We start from the raw sequence: 20,815 nt of genomic DNA, 5'->3' as shown, positions 1-20,815 counted from the left end.
AGCAATCAAATCAACAGACCTTCCCCAATACATCTGGTAGATAATTATTTGAATGTCATTAATCTATGTTGTGTATAGTTTTTCAGGAATGAGAGTTATTCGTAATCCGTAAAATCAAATGTAAGCAATAGCTCTCCAGGGATTGAATTTGGCACAGTCTGTTTAGTCTGAGGCTGGGACTTTTTCTACCTTGAATTAAGATAAATGACTATGATAAATGTGACCATGTCACTTTCACCCCAGCTATACTAGTGGCTCACACCAATGAGCTAGTTTGTAAAATAAAAAGTAACAAACTAATTTATTTATTTGCCTAAAGGACCTACTGATATATTCTTAGTGTGGGTCTGTTATAAAAATCTATTTTCAAAACAGTCATTAATGATCACATGTGTAAACAGTGAAGTCATCCTTCAAAACCGTCAGCAGGACATGAAAACATTGAGAGCTGTAACATTATATGATTTAGCCTTTTTTATTGTTTCCTTTCCTCTGCCAGTATCCAGTAACATATAGATTATAATTAACCTTCAAACATGATCTGACACCAGCTGTTAGAACTAAGGAGAGCAGAGATGCTTTGTGCGTAAAAGACCTTTTGGAGATCAAGTGAAGCTGTCTCATTCTGAAGCCATACGGACGAGTCAAGCTCTGCGCGAAACGAGTTGTGGATTGGCTGCAACAGAGTGTATAAGTATTTCTGGGGTTGTGCGTTAAAACGTTTCAGATACGCTGTGCTCGCCCGGTGCGCGTGAAGGATGGAGTCCCTTGCTCAGCGTCAATGGATCGCTCAAAGAACGATTGGACAGACAGATTTAATTTCGGAGAAATTGCATTCAGAAGTGGTTCTATTTCGGTTCTTCACTGGAGAAGCTTAACAGGTAGACATACTGTAAACTGTGTAATGTACTACTGGAATGCCCCAGCACAGACATTATAGTTATGACTTGATGTTTTCCAGGTCAGTCTCGTTACGCTTTAACACTGGCACTTACAGAGTGCATTTGTGCAGGTTATCACCAGCATGTTTTTTTCTTTCTTCGATGACTGTGACCTTAGTATCAGCATCGAGGAAACAACTTTTTTTTTTTCATGTTCGATACATTTTGGAACATCAGTAATATCATATATATTTTCACATCAAGTCATGGTATTTTTGGATTAATAAATATAAATGTATTGTCAAATGTAACTGAGCTGGGATATTAGGCATTTCTGTGACATGACAATTAAATGAGAGCAGCTTTGGTTGGCGACAGGGGTTGATAGGCACACAGTTCATTTTTGGTAATAATTTCACAAAAGTGTAATATCTAAATGTTCACCTTCTTGATCTACATTGATTGATCCAATCAGGGCATTTGAATGTTAAACTATTTTAAGGGGTAGGCAACTTTTCTATATTATTTTGGATTTTTATTAATATTAATATTCTAATTTTAGTTAACAATGATGGGTATCAGTTATATTTTTATATATGATATGTAAGCCTGTGATAAGCTATGCTATGGTTGATATTGTTAACGAAAAAGGCATGAGTGGGGTTGGTTGGCACATTAACTTTGGAGTTGGCTGGCACATTGGTTTTTGGGTTAGCTAGCACATTAGGTATTAAAAAAAAAGATAACCTTAATTACCTTCATGCACACTATTATTTTTATTTTTTTTATAAACCTTTCTATTATTATGAGGACTTTATATAGACATAATTATTTTTATACTGTACAAACTATATATTCTATCCCCTAAACCTAACACAACCCCTAAATAACCCTCACAGAAAAACTTCAATACAATTGTTTTTTAAGCTATTTAAATTATGGGGACACTAGAAATGTCCTCATAAACCACATTTATAGCATAATACCCTTGTAATTACCAGTTTGTAACCTAAAAAATTGTCCTTGTAAACCACACAAGGACATTACACATATACATGGTTCAAGAAAAGCCAATGATATTACAGTGGTTGTTATAATTTATGTGACAAAAAAAGTTTTACATTTATTCAAAGTTAATACAATAACAATATATGTTATACATTTAAAAAAAAAAATTATACAATTTACACCAGTAAAAAAATCATATTAATGCAAAACCATAAATTAATCATCTATTCTTATCATATTAATTTTGTCATATTAATTACACAATAATAACTCATATTAATGAAATAAGACAAACGTGTTGAGCTTGGTTGTCCTGGTTTGAAATAAATAATTGTTTGTTTCTCTGTGTTGCTTCTTTATTAAAAACTTTAGCATTTTAGCACTGTACCAACCAACCCCAATATGGCACAACACAACTTTAATAATTTATTAACTTAAGTCAACAAATATTTGAGATCCACTGAATGTGTTTGTTTTTTACTTTTAAGAACACAAGCTTTAATTTGAACCTATAATTTGAGTGTCTTAAAGGGATAGATCACCCCAAAAGGTGGAGATTCATAGTAAAAAAGGACTTTAATATTGATCTGTTTCTCACCCAAACCTATCATATCACTTCTGAAGTCATGTATTTAACCACTGGAGTCGTACGGAATACTTTGATGCTGCCTTTATATGCTTTATGGTACCTTGTGTATTCTGGTCACCCTTCACTTGCAATGTGAGGACCAACAAAGTTGAAATATGTTTCTAAATATCTTTTTTTGTGTTCAGCAGAAGAAAGTCATACACATCTGGGATGGGTGGTGATTAAATGATGAGAGAATTAAAATTTTTGGGTAAACTATCCCTGTTTATTCCCACAAAGATATTCAACAAAGTTTGAAAAGTGTGCCAAACAACCCCAGTCTCCCTTCTTATCTTATTCTTGCATAACATCTGACATATAACTTTAAGATATACAGTATGTTTGTTCAGGACTTAAATCAATGTATCAATCAATACATTAATATGTTTTTTTATTTTTATTGGAATGCATATTTTGTTAAAGGACAATTCTGGTGTACACCAAAAAAGGTTTTGATGCAATGAAGTGCCAAACACAGAATGCCATGGTAAAAAGAATGCATGGAACACCAATTGTGCCTTCACATCCTAAAAACATGTCTTTAATTCTGGAAAAAAATAGGGAATTCTGAAAAATACTCTCTCTTACATATATAAAAATATATTTTCGTATACCTTATATTTGTCTTCCTATTGCTGCTATCAATAAGCACATATTTCAATTATTTAAATGCTGTACTGTACCAGTGGCATATAAAATCACCATGTTTCTTGTGATTTCTCATGCTTTGAAGTCTTTCTGCAGACAATACAATTCAGGAACATAAGTATAAGGACAATGCTTCAATTAACTTGGATATAGATGCATTTTGTGATTTTGCTTCCTCAATCAAAAACTGTTCTTTTTCCCCAGATCTTCAACACTCATGGCATTGTTAGGCAGCACTGAATGGCTCTGGAATGACTCAGACCATTCTCTCACCCTTGGGGAAAACTCAAGCCTGGCACCAGGCATAGAAGAAGGGAAGATAAATTACTATGCCATGTTGTATTCCCTACTTATTCTGGCTATTGTCTTTGGGAACGTTCTTGTGTGTGTAGCTGTACTTCGAGAGAGGGCTCTCCAGACCACCACAAACTACCTGGTGGTCAGCCTGGCAGTAGCTGATCTTTTGGTTGCCTCCCTGGTCATGCCCTGGGCTGTCTATTTAGAAGTGAGTACACATAAGAAAAGTAGATTTTACAGTACATTGTCCATATATCATATTTGATATTACTTTTAACTAAAATAGCAATAACAGTAACAATGTGTAATTACATTTACAAGCATCTCCACAAATGAGAATAGAAAAGTGCCATTGATAGATAGAAGTACATAGTGTTTACAAGTATTACCTAGTATTTACAATGTAACTTGAAGGTAATATAATGTATGCATTTTTTGCTTACTCAAAACACAACCCAATGGTGTTGGGTGTACCTTAGTCAAGGTAGACTTTGTATTTAACTAGCCTCAAATTAAATGAATGCTGTGAGGGATAGAAGTACAGTTTGTTCAATGGGTTGTATAGAAGTACAGTTTGTTCAATGGGTTGTACTTCACCCATTGTGAAGTTACTTAAACTAAATGTTATTATTTTTACTAATAATATGCCAACATGTAACTATGCGTGGATGCCGTGGAGAATAGCGTGAAACCTCCATGTGTGCTAGGTCTCCGCAGTAACGCGCTCAACAACAAAGAAAGGCTGCCCCCGCATAAGGGCAGGGAATCTACGGATGGAGGCGTGAATCCTAGCCGTCCGGAATTAATATAAGTCTACCTCCAGCCTTGGTGAGTTCGACGAATGGGGTCGTGCAGTGAGTGGGCATACCCCAAGGGACGGAGCACTGCTCCGCTCGAGCAGACAAGCCCAACCTGCGATCGAATGGGGGCTCTCGCTGCATTCGACTGGGAGAGTCCTCCGAGCTTTGAACAGGAGAGCCCATGATACAAATAAATATGAATAGCTCACTCAGCGTTCGGAACGGGAGAACCCTCACTGTGGTTTGAATGAGAGAGCCCTTGATGGATTGTTCTGGAGGAGTCTGATCCGCCTTAGCGGAGCCGTGAATCTTAGTCACAAGTGCAGATCATTCCGAGTATAGGAGTGAATCTAAGGCACCGTGGAACAACCTCAGCCTATCCTCCTGACAATGTTGGGGCCCTCACAACATTCAAATGGAGGAGTCCTCGCTGAACTTCGAACTTGGGAGCCCACGATACAAATAAATGCTAGTTAGCTTGCACTGCATTAGAGCGGGAGAACCCCCACTGCTATTCGAACAGGAGAGCCTTTGAGTGCTTAAGTGCTGGCCCATCCTGCATTGTGGGACAGGTAGCTTCCGGACTGGCCAGGGTGGACCCCGGCTGTGTCCGAACAGTGGGGCCGGCCTATTGTAAAGTCAAGGTTTTAGCAAGCATCCCCCAGACCCGAAATGTGAACATTTGTGTTATGCTAATTAGGGCTTAATGTGCTTTCCTGATATGAGACGGTTGGTGCAGATGTAGCCAAGATATGCTCGGATGACCAGCGACCCAGTAATCGTATTTGGTGTTCGGGCAGGCCTTTGTGGGCTGCTGTGGTTGTGGCGTCGATGTGAAAGGAATGGCTTGAGTATAGTTTATCTGAGATGCCGGAATTGAGCAGGATGGATTTTAGGTATTTTTGAACCAGGGATACTGCTTGATTTTTGTCATAGACGAAGATGGGATCTAGTTGGGTTTTGGTTTGGGATCCCCTATAATGTTGACAGTTGGCTAGCGATTGGAAGGGCTGATGGGAGTAGGAAGGCTGAAGGAGCTGGTGTTGGTGTTCAGTTCGCTTCTAGGGCCAAGGCTCTGGATCTCTTAAAGAAAACGAGAGTCAGCAATATGGTTTTTTGAGCCTGGAATATGTTCTGCTTTAATTATGGTTAGCTGAGGAGGGATTTGGGATTAAGTTCACTTGCAGAGGCAGCTTCATGCAGGGAATGTCTCCAGAGTGGGAAATGGTAGAAGGGAGGAGGATAAAGTGAAGAGGGGAATGGGTCTAGAGCAGAGTTCTCCAGCGGACGCAGCTTCACGTGGGAATCCGCTCCAGTGGCCCATGGATAAAAAAAAAGCAAAATCATCAGGAACATATGAGACAATCCATGCTTGATTGGCATTTGTGATATGAATGGGCTGAATCCTCAGGCGCGGGACCGCACAGCGTTCAATGGGATAGCATACGATTCATTCGTGTGAGGTTTATGCTTGAAGCTGCGAGCGGCTGGATCCGCAGGCATGGGCCGCACGGCATACGATGGTAGGATGAACGGGATGAATCCTTGAGCGCGGACTCATGCAGCGTTTATCAGGAAGAGCCCATGCTTTCGTGTGAAATGTTTACATTGCGAATAAGTAAGAATTCACTCTGCAGTACAAATAGTTAGGGCATATTAGGGCATATGGTAGGCTATTTTTGAATTAAATTCATTGATGCAGAGATGCAGGCTTATGGTGAACTGTTTATTGAAGACCTGAAACAGCCAGATTGTTGTCATTTGCTAGGTGGGTGATGGTTTGTTTGGTATAAGTGTGATAATATGGGTTAAAGAGCCATGGAGGCCGAGATGTTTGATCTACATTTTTGGTGAATTTGGTGTAGTGGTTGTGGCACATGGACGGTTGTGCTGTTTGCAGTGTAGTGTGAATTTGTCATATGGCCCTGAAGATGCCAGAGTTGCTTGAACAATGTATTTGCACTCTTTGCAGTGTAGTGGGAGGTTTGATCGCACAGCCCAAAAGATGCAGCAGTTACTGCACCTGGACAGCACGTTTGTGCTACTTAGGGATGTGTTAAGCCGATGGAAAACATGGTAACATGGTAAATTATTGAACGCTTTTATGATTATGCAGCAATTAGATTGTATGGTCAGTAAATAAAGTTGGTAATCCAATGATTCGGGTAAATGTAGAGAACACTGTCTGTAAAATAATATAGACTGATTTTTACCAGCGTGAAGCATTTGTACTAAAGGGAGGAGTGAAAGTCATGTTATAGTAGCGATGCGTGGAAGTCTGTAGCAGACTTCCACGTGCTAAAATGTCTGCGTTGTTTTGAAAAGTTGTAATTTGTGTATGTCGATTGGAAAGAGGTCGCTGTTGCATGATTGTCCCTGTGTTCTGAATGGGCTAAATCATGCTCCAAAGGGCACTTCAAAGGGAGAACGATCACGATATTCATGATTGACATGTACAAACAGCATTGTTGAATGGATCCCATCCCAAATGAGCTGCGCGGCGAGGTAATATGGCTAACAGGAGTCACCTGAGCGGGAGAACCAGATTGGGGAGCGTTGGAATGGTGATGGAATTAAATAGTTAATCATTGTTTCACTCACGTTCAAATGAAGCTGCAATAGGGCTCATGAAATGAAGCCAGAACAGCACCCATTCATGGAGGCATGGACCACAGTCCTTGAGAACTTTTTGACACGTCCACAGTGCCGAAGCAGCCAGTTTGCAAAGCAACTTCACGCTATAATCTGCTTCAGAGAATGGAGCATACAAAGAAATACAGAGTAAAAATATAACATTTAACCTGGTAGTGGTCAACACTTCAAAAAACAAATGAGCTGCTGTGGCACCTTCTGTAGAATGAGAATGTTTGGTTGGAAGAGCTGTAATTACCTTGCTCCTCCCGAACCTTGTTATAAAACTCCATTTAAAAACATTTATTCAGAGACAGCATTCCTACTCAGTAAAATTTTGCCCTACATCTCTAGAATGGCTGCAGAAGGAGACATTATTTTGCTCCTGATTAGTGCCAGGTAGGGAGAGAAGAGGTGGCTGTCATGAAGCTCTACACCTAGCATTCTGATCCAGTAGCACACAGCCCATCCATCTCTGCCAGAGCTTTATTACCTCTTTCTCTACTCAGGTGGACATTATCTGCATAGGCCTCCTGTGAGAGTGACTGAGGGTCTGTTTGCCCACGGAACACTCATTATTTGCAAAGCGACTGAGAGAGATAAAAGCTGGGACTTGTATAAAAAATTATTTCTTTTTGGAGTGGTATGGAAAAACTCACTGAGGCACTGTGGAATTTCATTTATTTCCTTGGTTGAACAGAAAAACATGTCAATTTATTTACTGTTCAGCTAAACGTACCTTAACATGACCCTGTTTAACCTGCAGGTAGTTGGTGGAGCTTGGCTCTTCAGTCGCTTGTACTGCAATGTGTTTGTGACCCTGGATGTGATGATGTGTACCGCAAGCATACTCAACCTGTGTGCCATCAGCATTGACAGGTAGGGAATTTGTGCATGTACATGCATGTATAAGTCTCCAAGGACTCTTTAGGTCGCTTTTTAGGTTGTAAGATGTACAATATTTTTCACTTTTAACGGGCTTTTGTTTAAGTGTACTTAAAAATAGATCTTGCGTAATTAATTTGCTTTGTGACAGTCATTGTATTCCTTCATACAAGGGTGGATTTAAAGAATTACATACACTCACCGAGCACTTTATTAGGAATCTATGGTCCTAATAAAGTTCCCAACATGGTTTTCTGCTGTTGTAGTCCATCCACCTCAAGGTTCGACATGTTGTGGATTCTGAGATGCTATTGTGCACACTACAATTGAACAGAATGGTTATCTGAGTTACTGTAGACTTTGTCAGATCAAACCAGTCTGGCCATTCTCTGTTGAATTATCTCATCAGCAAGGCATTTCCGTCCGCATAACTGCCGCTCACTGGATGGTTTTTGTTTTTGGCACCATTCTGAGTAAACTCTAGAGACTGTTCGTGAAAATCCCAGGAGATCAGCTGTTACAGAAATACTCAAACCAGCCCATCTGGCACCAACAAATCACTGGGATCACATTTTGTCCCCATTCTGATGGTTGATGTGAAAATTAACTAATGCTCCTGACTCATGTCTGCATGATTTTATGCATTGCACTGCTGCCACATGATTGGCTGATTAGATAATCACATGAATAAGTAGGTATACCGGTGTACCTAATAAAGTACTCACTACGTGTAACATTTTCTGTTTGCATTTGAAGCCTGGTGTATAATAACATGCATATAGTACCAAATTAATGTATTCATACACTTTGTTATGATGCTTACATTAGAAAGTCCTGAAATTTATCATTTCTGATATGCACAGTCATACTTGAGCTTTACATTAATTTTATGTAATACATTTGCATATGTACAAGTGTATTATGAGGTAAAGGCAAAACTGAACTTTAGCTTCTTAACTTTAGCTTTGGTTGGTGTTAACTTAATATTATATTTTTGTTTAATGCATATTTAAATTTTTTCACAAAAGTGAGTTTGGATCAAACAATAATTGGTGGACCCCCAAGATGTTGTGGATTTTTTTTTTTTTTTTAAACAACGGAACTCCAAACAAAAGACACTCACTGTAACTGTAGAACCAAAACTGTTGTTATTAGTGTGAGTGTACATGTGTACAATGTAGAATATTTCTACCATTTGATCATTGTTTTTATCATGGAATATTTTTAATTATAATGTTATCAGCAAATCCCACAGTGACAGGTGTATCATTAACACCTTTATACATAGAGCAGTGAGTGGCCGTTGTTTTAATTTTGGTCGCATAGCATGAGTGTGAAACAGATAAGTAGAATTTTAATTAGTGGGAGGTGGGCAAGTGCAAGTAGCAAGATCATATACTGTAGAAGGAAATGGAAGAGCTCCATAATTATTCAGTAGAAAATGAGAGAGAGGCCAGGAAATAAATGTATTCAGCCGGGAGAGAGAAACAAACATTTTTAGGTAGATTAAGCCTCTCAGACTGGCCTGGTTCTCCCCCTCTTTCTTGCCAGAACCAGTATTCTGTGCTTGCTTTATAGAAATAACTGATCAAAGCAGAGTCTAATACAGTTGCATTTGTGTCACCCTCCTGACGTCGTCGAGCATAATTAATTCTTCAATGTACAGACAAACTCTTTCTTGAACTTGCTCCTTCATGAGGCTAATACATTTTTAATCAAATGTTTTCATTTTAGCAACACACTTCATGGCGGAATCTGCAAAAGCATTCATAATGAAAGTTTATCTAAAATTGAATTCGAAATGTATCTTTTTACATATCAAATTAGGTTATTGCTGCGGTGTATTCAAAAGTTACTTAGTGGAGTCTTTCAGAAGTTTTTCCAGAAGTCGCTACATACATTCTATGCTTCAGTGAGTGTGATCTTTACCTGATCTACATTCCCATCTAAATATCTCTTCCAACTGTATAGGTATACAGCTGTGGTGATGCCAGTGCTGTACAACACCACACAAAGTTCCCGTAAAAGAGTTTCAGTCATGATTGCTACAGTTTGGTTCCTTGCCTTCGCAGTCTCCTGCCCCCTACTGTTTGGATTCAACACTTCAGGTGAGCAAAATTCAGAGGCTTATCAATTTAGGGATAGTTGACCAAAAATGTACATTTTGTCATCATTGACTCACCCTCATGTTGTTCTAAACAAGTATGACTTTCTTTATTTCCCTGCGATACAAAACGAGATGTTAGACACAATGTGAGATACTGATAGTCTCAGTCACCATTCACTTTCATTTAATTTTGTCAATACAGAAAGTGAATGGTGAGGCATTCATTGCAACAACATTTCATTTTGCGTTCGAGGTGAAAAAGAAAGTCATAAGGGTTTGGAGCAACATGAGGGTGAGTATATAAGACAGAAATTGAATTTACTGCATGTGTGGACTTTCCCTTTAAAATAGAGGAATTTAGCTTCTTCTGTTGTTTATGTAAAAGGCTTTGCATTCAATCACACTCATTATTTTGGCACAAATTTATCCAACATGGACCATATGGAATATTGTTAAATTTCAATATTTAACCAAGGACATTTTGTTTACTTTTGGACGTTAAACAGTATTGCTACAGTGCTGGGTCTCCACTTGATGTTCATCATACCCAAGCACTACATAGAAACCTTGTAAGGGCCTAACTTATTGTAAGTGACAAACTGAATCAAGACATTGTTAGAAACACATAGTTCCAAAATACAAACTAGTTCTACAGATTTTTTTTTGATAAGAAATTGTATAGCTTTCAATGTGCCGTTCCCTCACATGGTTCTAAAAAGGTTTGCAGAAGGAATTAGCCATCCATTTAATTAGACTAATCAGTTAATTAGTTTCACAGTGAGATAAAATGAATGTCATCTCCCTCACACACTCAGACCTCCTAGATATGCACGAGATTCATTCTGGCTTGGTACTGTGTACTGGAGATGGGAGAGAAGAACTTTGAGGATGTAATTGTGTTGCTGCAGAAACAATGTTTTATGTCACAGATTACTGCCGATAAGTGTATTGATTATACTTTTGACACCGCTGGCATCATTACATACGTCCACACTGATTTATTACTTCAAATCTGGGATATTCAATCTTAATTACTTTTTTTCACAGTGGAATGTTTAGCTGTCTTTATGGCAAAAAGAAAATAATCACACAAAATTGGATAAATGTTTCGGTATTTACAATAAGGTTCTATAAGTTAAAGGGATGCTTCACCCAAGAATAAAAACTCTATCAACATTACTCACCCTCATGTTGAAACACAAAATTAGATGTGGGGCGGAGGGCGGGGCAGGGCCGGGTCGTGTTTCTGCACACCCGGCCCCTAATTGGGCTGATTAGCCCGAGAGGGATAAGGGCCCACTGGAGATGGTAGTACGACAGAGAGATTTACAGGCAGCTGCACTATCCCTCTCAGGCTAATCAGCCCAATTAGGGGCTGGGTGTGCAGAGCCCTGCCACATTAGACTAAATCACCATTCACTTTCACTGCATTCTATACCTGCCTAACATCTCCATTTGTGTTTCATGGAGGAACATAAGTCATATGGGTATGGAACAGCATTTTTGGGTGAACTATCTCTATAACATTAGTAACTGGATTAGTTATCATGAACAATTAACAATATTTATTGACAGCGCTTATTAATAATTAATGTAAATTAATTGATACATTTACTATTGTTTAGTGTTAGTTCATTTTAATTCATAATGCATTATCTAATGTTAATTTAAACAATGTTTAAATGTATTACTATATTTAGACATTTACATTAGATAAATATAAGATTAGGCAAATGATCACTGTATAAGTATAGTTCATGATTTTTTTGTTAAAGGAATATTCCGGGTTCAATACAAGTTAAACTCAATTAACAGCATTTGTGGCATCATTTTAATTAAGACAAAAGTAAATTTTGACGTCCTTCCTTTTCTTAAAAAAAAAGCTACAATCTGGGTTACAGTGAGGCACTTATTGAAGTCAATGGGGCCAATCCATAAACATTACATGTTTTGAAATTATAGCCACAAGACACAAACAATAGGTGTGGTAATGTGATTTTTGTGTAATTCAATTGCTCACCAACCTTTACTCTGTAAAGTTATAGCCAATTTTACAACTTTGTTGCCATGATGATATAACACTAAAACCCTACAATGACTGTAAAAATTTACATTTTACAGTGTTTTACATTGTTAAAAAATACAGGAGTTTGAACAGAAGAATAATGTAGGCTAAGTGCTTTATAAAATTATAAGCTTCACATTTCTGCCTTTAAACCCTCCAAAAAATATCCCCCATTCCCTTCTGTCATAAGTCTAAAGGATAGATGAGTTGAAATTATTATTTGTAGTAATCAACATTGTCACAAATGCTATCGATTGATTTTAACAATGTTTACATATACTACAGTATTGTAAAGTGTTTCTAGTGTCTCTAGAATCTTGTTGAATTTCACCAAGCTTTTAAAGATTTATTTTGTATCTCTGTGATTGTATACAAGTTACTGATGATATGTTGCATGTATGCACGTTGCAGATGACCCTTCAGTCTGTTCGATTTCAAATCCCAATTTTGTCATCTACTCCTCTGTGGTGTCGTTTTACTTGCCTTTCGTGGTGACCCTTCTGGTCTACGTGCGCATCTACATCTTCCTTAGAAGGCGAAGAAAGAGAATCACCTTCCGTCAAGGCAGTGGCAAAGTTCAACCAGCATCTGCACCACCATCAGTGGTAAGAATAGGCATTCTCATATTTCAAACACCCATGTGAGCAACACATCTCCATATAATCTCCTCAGACTATTTTGGATTATGTGATTACTGTCAACTCTCTCAGTAAAACTACTATAAACAACATAATCCACCAATAACAGTGTATAATGGCTAGAGGTATTTAAAGAAATAACATTTACTGGATTAGAAAAACATCTAAACTACAACAGGTCATTAAGGAGCTATCTTCGATTGAAACTACAGTTTACAGAGTACAGCATTTAATTTAAAATACATTTAATTTAAATTGAAATCAGGCTGCATTTGTTAGGAAACATTACTGGGTTGTTTTATTCAGTAAAACAACATTCCCAATCTGTAGATAGCACTTTCGGATATTTGTCTTCATGTGAAAGTGAGACGCACTGTCAGGACGTTGGAAAAGTTCCAGCAAAGCCATTCTGCTGCACTCACTAGGAATTTTAGTGCAAGGTTCAGTTCCAGCTAACTGGAGCCGAATTTGATATGGAGAAAAAGCTTTTTAGGGTGCCCTGAATGTTTTTCTTCCTGTTAAAAAGACAGTCATTCTTTTTTACCATCCTTTTTTATTTTAATAATTTCAAGGAGAATTACGTCAGGAAATAACATGAAAAGACCTAAAATCTTCTTAGTTTATACTGTACTGTTCAGATTTGTAAATAAAACGGTCACATAGAGTTACAGCTTTTCATAAAGATTAGGTGTATAAAACGTTACTGGATACTCCTAATGGAGCAAATGTGTTTTATCCAGTGTGACTTACAGTATACCATTACAAAGATAGTCAAGCTAATGGGAGTGTTTTTCAAAAGCATGTGGAGAATGAAGCACAAGGAATGTTAATACTTGGATTTTAACATTGATAAACAACATGTTTTTGAAAGAAAAAAGGGATTGGAGCACTCTTGGTTATGTATCAAGAACATTACACCAACACAGCCTCAGAGAGCACAATGCATAGGACAAATCAAGAGTGCTTAAAGCACCTTATAACAAACCTTAATGGATGACTGTGACAAAGACTAATCTGTCTATTGGTAATGAAAGAGTTGTTAAAAAAGAAAGAAAGAAAAGTAGGATTGCAGAGGAATTTCCCCTAGCCCTTTTAAGTTCACCTTTACACCAATAAGGCTTCCAGTGCGGGGCAAATTAGAGGAATAGTACTTAACGTCAATGCCAGAATAATTTTAGGGATACATATAGACTTGTCTGTCTATATAGAATAGTGGTCACCAGTTTAAAAGCCTCAGAGGCATAATAAGACAATGAAAACATGGACTTGATTAATGAGCATTCAGTTTAAATGGGGAAGGTTATTCATTCCAGTCATATACTTTTCTGTTAAAACCTAATTAGATTTACCCTCTTTTGCTGACACTTTAACATCTCTCCACAGGAAACAGGTTTACAAGATGGCACTCTCAAAGAGAAACAAGACCTCTCCCCCATCAGGATCAACGTGATAAATGTGGGTTTACATTGTGTGCCTGACTTTTTGTACAGAAATTTGTGCTACTACTCTAATCTTGCATGGAATAAGCCTGCTCAGGGCAACAGACTCTGTTAATGAATCTTACAAGGTATTTTGAGATTCCTGGCAGCCTTCTCCCTCCTTTTTGAGCATAGCAAGTTTGTTTGTGTTCCTGTGCCTCCACAGACTTATCTTTGGGTCTTTAAGCTGTGAGCTGGAAATTTGTGGCTCTGACAAATGGCACTGTAACACAGTTCAATGGAAAGGTGGAGGCGAAAACCAGCTTGGTAATATAAATAATATTTTAATAATAAGCTTAACCAGAAGACACACACACACATACACACAGGTGTCGGGCAGCTGCCGTAACTCTCTCTCACACTGCCATCTCTGGTCACTTTTATCCCTCTCGGGCTTCATCAGCACCATTAGGGGTCAGGTGTGCGGAACCTCTGCCCTGCCACATTCATCCCTTGTTCTCTCAGGCCTGGGAGCTCCCTACACACTGTAACAGTGCTTGTACCAAATAAAAACACAATAATAATATTTATAAGAGAGAGAAAGGCCAACGTGGAGGCAGCGGGGAGAGAGAGAGAGAGAGAGAGAGAGAGAGAGAGAGAGAGAGAGAGAGACATTTTTCTCCGATATGCCGTAGACTGGTCCTCGGACACTCCTCCACCCTCTAGCGGACGACAGCCATGCCTCCCCGGATGGATCGGAGGCAGTCCTCTGGCCCTGGCGGACGGAACTCCCCGCCACGTTCCGGGGAACGGAAGGGGTCTCCCCCGCCCCTGGCAGCAGTCCTCCCGCTCCATGAGGTCAGTTAGGAGCCCCTGGCGGATGGCCACGGCTGCTCCGTTGGGGTGGATGGTAGTGGAGAGGACTCTACTACGGCACATTCCTCCTCCTCTGGTTTTGGCACCAGTGTAACACAGATCTATTACCGGCTTGATAATATAAATAATATTTTAATAATAAACTAAACAAAAGACACACACACAGGTATTGGGCAGCTGCCCATAACTCTCTCTCACACTGCCATCTCTGGTCGCCTTTATCCCTCTCGGGCTTCATCAACCCAACTAGGGGCCGGGTGTGCAGAATCACGACCCGGCCCTGCCCTCCGCCCTGCCACAGGCACCCAACTTGCTTTGGCTGAGATTTTGCTCCCATCACTGGCAGACTCCATTTGTCAAAACTGTTTCCTCAGGGTCACATATTCCATCAAAGGTGGAGGGAGTAACTAGGGAAACCATACAGCTGTTGGGATCAGAGTTGGGATTCAAAAAGAGGAGTGATATTGATTAGTTAAGAAAAAAGAGGAGCTTAGAGATAAGCAATTGATTAAGGTCAGTCTTTATCAGTAGTCTTTAATTAAACCTTTACCATTACTATTGATGATATACTATCATGATATCTTGTAGTGGCCCTGAAAAATACACACTAGAGCCTTTCAAAGTTCTCTATTTTGCTGATTTGAGAAAAGCTACAAACAATATATGTGTTTTCCGGCCTATTTCTTATTAAATGTTTGGTTATATAGTTGTCCGTAGTGCTATCTGGCCAAAAGCTATTGTATTGAAATATACAAAATATAGTTTTTCAGTTGTCCACTGGGATTGAAATCCAAAATGGCAAAATTGGGTTTCTGAATTTACCGAAGTCTCATTTTCGATAATGTAGTGTATTTCTAAATACTAAAATACATCTGTAACGTTGTTCAAGTGAAAGGAGGAGGCGAGAACCGGCTTTACAATGTAAATAATATTTTAATTAACAAGTTAAACAAAAGACAAACACACAAATGACGGACATGTCCATAAACTATCTCTCTCTGCCGCACGATCCTCTGCAGTCGACCTTTATCCCTCTTGGAGGCTTGATTAGCCTAATACGGCACCGGGTGCCACAACATCCAACAGCAAGGCTGTGTTAGGGAGAATTTAATTAAACATTTTAATAAGATACGGCTGAAAAACTATCATTGCCCTTTCTTAGGGAATTGCATGTCAAAAAGGCAATATAAAACTAGCCCAAAAGCAGTATGAAATCATTGTAGCTCCACAAAGGAGATTTTCAGAATCAGAATCAGCTTTGTTGCCAAGTATGCTTACACATACAAGGAATTTGTCTAGGTGACAGGAGCTTCCAGTCAACAACAATACAAACAATACCAAAAACAGCAGCAAGACATAGATAATTAAAAACAAAAAAGAACACAAAATAAATAATTATACATAAACGTACATACACTCACCTTCATACATACCCACATACACACACGTAGTGCAAATCTAATACAATCTGTTATATAAAGAACAAAAAATTAAACTGTGTATTGCACATAATTATTGCTCAATGGGGCAATTTAATTGTTCATTAGATGAATGGCCTGAGGGAAAAAACTGTTCCTGTGTCTGACGGTTCTGGTGTTCAGAGCTCTGAAGCGCCGGCCAGAAGGCAACAGTTCAAAAAGGTAGTGGGCTGGGTGAGTGGGGTCCAGAGTGATTTTAGGCTGAATGTTAGCCTCAGTCGCCCTAATCTTCCATTGCATCTTATACCCAGTGATGACGGAATAGAATGGTGACAGAATTTTCATTTTGGGGTGAACTATCCCTTTAACAGTTGCTTCAATTTGAAAAAATAAATAAATACAATTATTTAAACAAAAATACTCTTAAAAATGAGGACAGCATAATTAATGATCGAACAGGTGTGCTTGTAGGTATAGTGATGTACCTTGAAGTTTGCATTGTTACTCTGACATTTCATCTCTCTTTCTGTTTAGGAAACCACAGAGCAGGTGATCCATTCCCGGCTCCTCGGCAGCTGCCTGTGGCGTAAGCAGCCTCAAACCATCCCTGCCGAGAACTCACTGCTGCCTCCTGTGGTCACACTGAACTACTGCAGCATTAGCCAGGCATCCTTTGCTCGCACTGAGCAAGAGCCAAACTGTGAGGAAGAGGAGGCTGATGAAGAGGAGCAGGTGACGATAAGGAGCTGTGAGGTGAAGAAGATGTCAAATGGACATACACACACCACTCTCCACCCACCACGGCCCACTCATGTCACGGTGTGCCCCAGTCAGGTTCGCTGTAGGAGTATGCACTCCAAGGAGAAGAAAGCCACACAGATGTTGACCATCGTTCTGGGTGAGAAGCTTTACTTTAATAAAAGCAAATATAACAAATAAGATACTTCAAGATTACAAGGCTATGTTTGTTAAATAATCAATTACTGTAGTATTTTAAAATTATGGAAAAATACATACAAAATTGTTAAACAAACTGATACTTACAGAGTCCTGTTGACCTTTTTTTTTTTTTTTTTTTTTTTTACATTCCTCACCCATCAAAGTAATATTTCTACCACATGACCTCTAGGTGGCACTGATATGTTTTCAGGCCTTATTTTGTTAATTTATGTAACATAAAAGCAGAAGTGATGGTTATCAGAAATGTCAGATTCTAAACTTTCAAACGATACCACATATGCCTGACTTATGCATTAGGAGACTTGAACATTTTAAGTGTAATTGTTTATTATGGTTGGTAATTGTTTACTCATCTTTTTGAGATGTTACAGACTTTACAGCTGATGTCCAGCATCATCCAATCACTGCCAACCATGTTAAAATAATAATTATGCATTATAAAATTCTGAATCTATGTGCTGATTACCATTGTCCCATGTTTGCCAAACATGTTGAGTGGTCCAAAACTCATCTGCAGCCTGAAACTGAACCTTTGGTTCCAAAGCTCAATTTTAGGATTGAATGCAAATAGCTGCATAGAAAGCTATAGGATGCTACCTTGCTCCCTATTTAGTGAATTGCTTAACCTCCAGTGTGCTGCCTGTCTTCACTGGTTTCAGAATAGTTTGAAATGGACCTTATTTTATCCTAAATCCATATAAAGCTTCTGAAATAAATATTTTTCAGCTTTTGGATGAACCCATTTAGATAGATAGAATCCTTTATTTTGGTCACACATTATACACACAGTTCTTTGCATATATACAGTGAAATGTATTAGTTTTCACGTATCCCAGCTAAGCTGGGATCAGAGTGCAGGGTCAGCCATAGTACAGCACCACTGGAGCAGATAGGGTTAAGGGCCTTGCTCAAGGGCCCAACAGTGGCATCTTGGTGGTGCTGGGGCTTGAACCCCCAACCTTCTGGTCAGTAACCCAGAGCCTTAACCACAGAGCCACCACTGCCCATTTATTCTCAATGTGAAAATGCACAGTAAATATAGGAATGCATTTACAAATGTTAATGAATAGAAACATATTGTACAGTGATAACAAAATAAAATATAACAAAATGTTAATTAAAATTAAGCAAAATGACTGACAGATGTGTTAGAGTTGAACATGTTTTTTCTACTTTTGAGGAAATGTGGTATGAGTTTCCACCTATGTGTACATATGTTTATCAGGCCACTGATGCACGAAAAACAAACTGACTTTTTAATGCAGCATATCAAACAAAACTAGAGACTTTTACCAAAGGCACTTTTGTTGGCGCTGCGTCCATAGGAGTGAGAGAATTTTCATTTTTGGGTGAACTATTCCTTTAACCATCTTAGACTGCAAAGACAGTGTCATGTTATGTGATGATTCTCATACACAGCCAACAGAAAACAAGACTAGCTCTGAATGTCATAACAATGGTAATTGTGACTGTGATGTGACATTTAATTTACATAGAACTTGACAACTGTCTCACTTTACATTTCCATCTTGCTTTTGCCCAAGGCAATATGTATTTGTAATTTGCTGGGTAAAGATAAAACTGACGTTTGGAAAGTGGGTTGCAGAGTCACTTTTTGAAGCTCAGTGTTTGCCTGGCGTCTGCCACAGATTGTCAGGTTGCCGACAAGAGGCCACTTGGGGAATACTGAGGATGCTGAATGCCAGCGGCATCATTTAACACCTACAGAATAAAGTCAGACTCCAGGATCTTAGTCTAATTGTACACTAAGTACCAAGCCACCATTTAGTGATGATTATCTCTCCATGAGTCAGTGTTACGTAGAGTGATAAATGGCATTGATGGTAATGTGATATGTCTGATTAATTGAAGAGGAAATTAAATCACTTTTATGGAGACAGATGTCTTGGATCAAGTGAGTGGCTCAGCTGCCTTAGTGCAAAGTCAATTGGTCAGGGTTGTCACATGACCATTTTGCCCACAGCAGAGATCAAGGTGTTTGGATGCTAAAAACAACTTTTGTTCCCATCTCGAATCCAAGACATTTGTCATTTACAAAAACTCATATACCTTTAGTCTTAAATGTATCCATATTACATAATCCCATTACTAAATAGTATAATTTAAAGTTGATGTGTGTGTAATTCTGTGCTAATATTATCATCAAGAAGAATTGCAAAAATAATATTTGTTTTCAAAAAGGTGTGCTAGAACACTCCCCCAGTCTTCCATTGGTCAGAAACACAGATAGTCCCACCCAAAACTCTTGCCATTGGTTGAGCCAATGTTGCTATGTTGGGCTGGTCAAGATGCTCAATCAAACGAGGGGATGTTTTGATAGTGCCTGTAAGTCAGCCTATAATTGGTTTACTTGTAGTTGTCTGCATATGAAGTTGGGATAGGAGAAAGTATATTGACTTTGAAAAAATAACACACTTTAGCTTATATGATGGCTGTTACGGTGTGATTTTATCGTGTCAAGTTTATGCATGGACACTCACTGTTTGCATGCATTTTTTATTTGTCTTGCAGGGGTCTTTCTTATTTGCTGGCTGCCGTTCTTTGTGACTCATATCCTATATACTCACTGCAAGGCATGCCGTGTTTCACCTGAGCTCTATAGCGCTTTCACCTGGCTTGGCTACGTCAACAGCGCGCTCAATCCAGTCATCTACACAACTTTTAACATTGAGTTCCGCCGGGCCTTTATTAAAATCCTGAGCTGCTAAACTATTGGCCATACTCCCATCCATTTCTCAATAGACTGGATAGCATCTAGACCAGAGGTTTTCTGCATTTCAGGGGAGGCGTGAAGAGTGGTAAAATGTTTTATTAAATAATATGTGTGTATATATATATATGTGTGTGTGTGTGTGTGTGTGTGTGTGTATGTATGTATTGAGCTTAACTATTATATTTAAAACATTGTTTAATCAGTTCTGAAAATAATAAGGAAAAAAAATATATATATATATATATATATATATATATATATATATATATATATATATCATGAATCTTTGTGGAGATTCTAAGAGTGGTTTCTAAGACCAGCAAATTTGAATCCTTCAGTTTCAGGGGTCAAACCCAAAAGACGACGATACGATGAGCAGTATTTAAGTTTAGGAATTACATGGATAGCATCAGCTGATGCAACACAACCTTTATGTGTCATTTGTCAGGAGATTTTAGCTAATGACAACATGCAACATGCTAAACTCCACAGACACCTTAACACCAAGCATGCTGAGGTAGCGGGTAAACCTCTATGGGTTTTTCCCATAAAAACTTCAAGCCTTTAAAGGTCAGAAAACAATTGTCGTAGAATTTGTCAAATTAATTGTAAAGGCCACTGAAGTTTAATATCATGTTGCACTGCATATTGCCAAGGCAGACAAAGCACATAACATCGGAGAGACATTGATTCTTCCGGCACCCATTCACTTGCAATGTATGGACAAAAAGAGCTGAAATGTGCTTATAAAAATCTTCACTTTGGTTCTGCTGAAGAAGGAAAGTCATAAATATCTGGGATGGCTTAAATTAAATCATGAG

The 20,815-nt window shown here is 38.5% G+C and overlaps 1 protein-coding gene across 1 annotated transcript; it reads left to right on the top strand.

Annotated features, from left to right (window-relative positions):
- Positions 1–740: 740 nt before the first annotated feature.
- LOC127634412 (D(3) dopamine receptor-like) lies at positions 741–20,158 on the top strand. Its single transcript, XM_052113957.1, has 8 exons — positions 741–881; positions 3,370–3,670; positions 7,660–7,772; positions 9,750–9,886; positions 12,362–12,555; positions 13,972–14,043; positions 16,835–17,198; positions 19,793–20,158. The coding sequence occupies exons 2-8, from the start codon at positions 3,383–3,385 to the stop codon at positions 19,987–19,989; spliced, it is 1,365 nt and encodes a 454-aa protein (XP_051969917.1). The 5' UTR covers positions 741–881; positions 3,370–3,382; the 3' UTR covers positions 19,990–20,158.
- The last annotated feature ends 657 nt before the right edge of the window (positions 20,159–20,815 follow it).

This window comes from Xyrauchen texanus, chromosome 41, assembly GCF_025860055.1.
Source record: "Xyrauchen texanus isolate HMW12.3.18 chromosome 41, RBS_HiC_50CHRs, whole genome shotgun sequence".
In the NCBI taxonomy this organism is placed as follows: domain Eukaryota; kingdom Metazoa; phylum Chordata; class Actinopteri; order Cypriniformes; family Catostomidae; genus Xyrauchen; species Xyrauchen texanus.
This window is presented reverse-complemented; position numbering and strand designations above follow the sequence as displayed.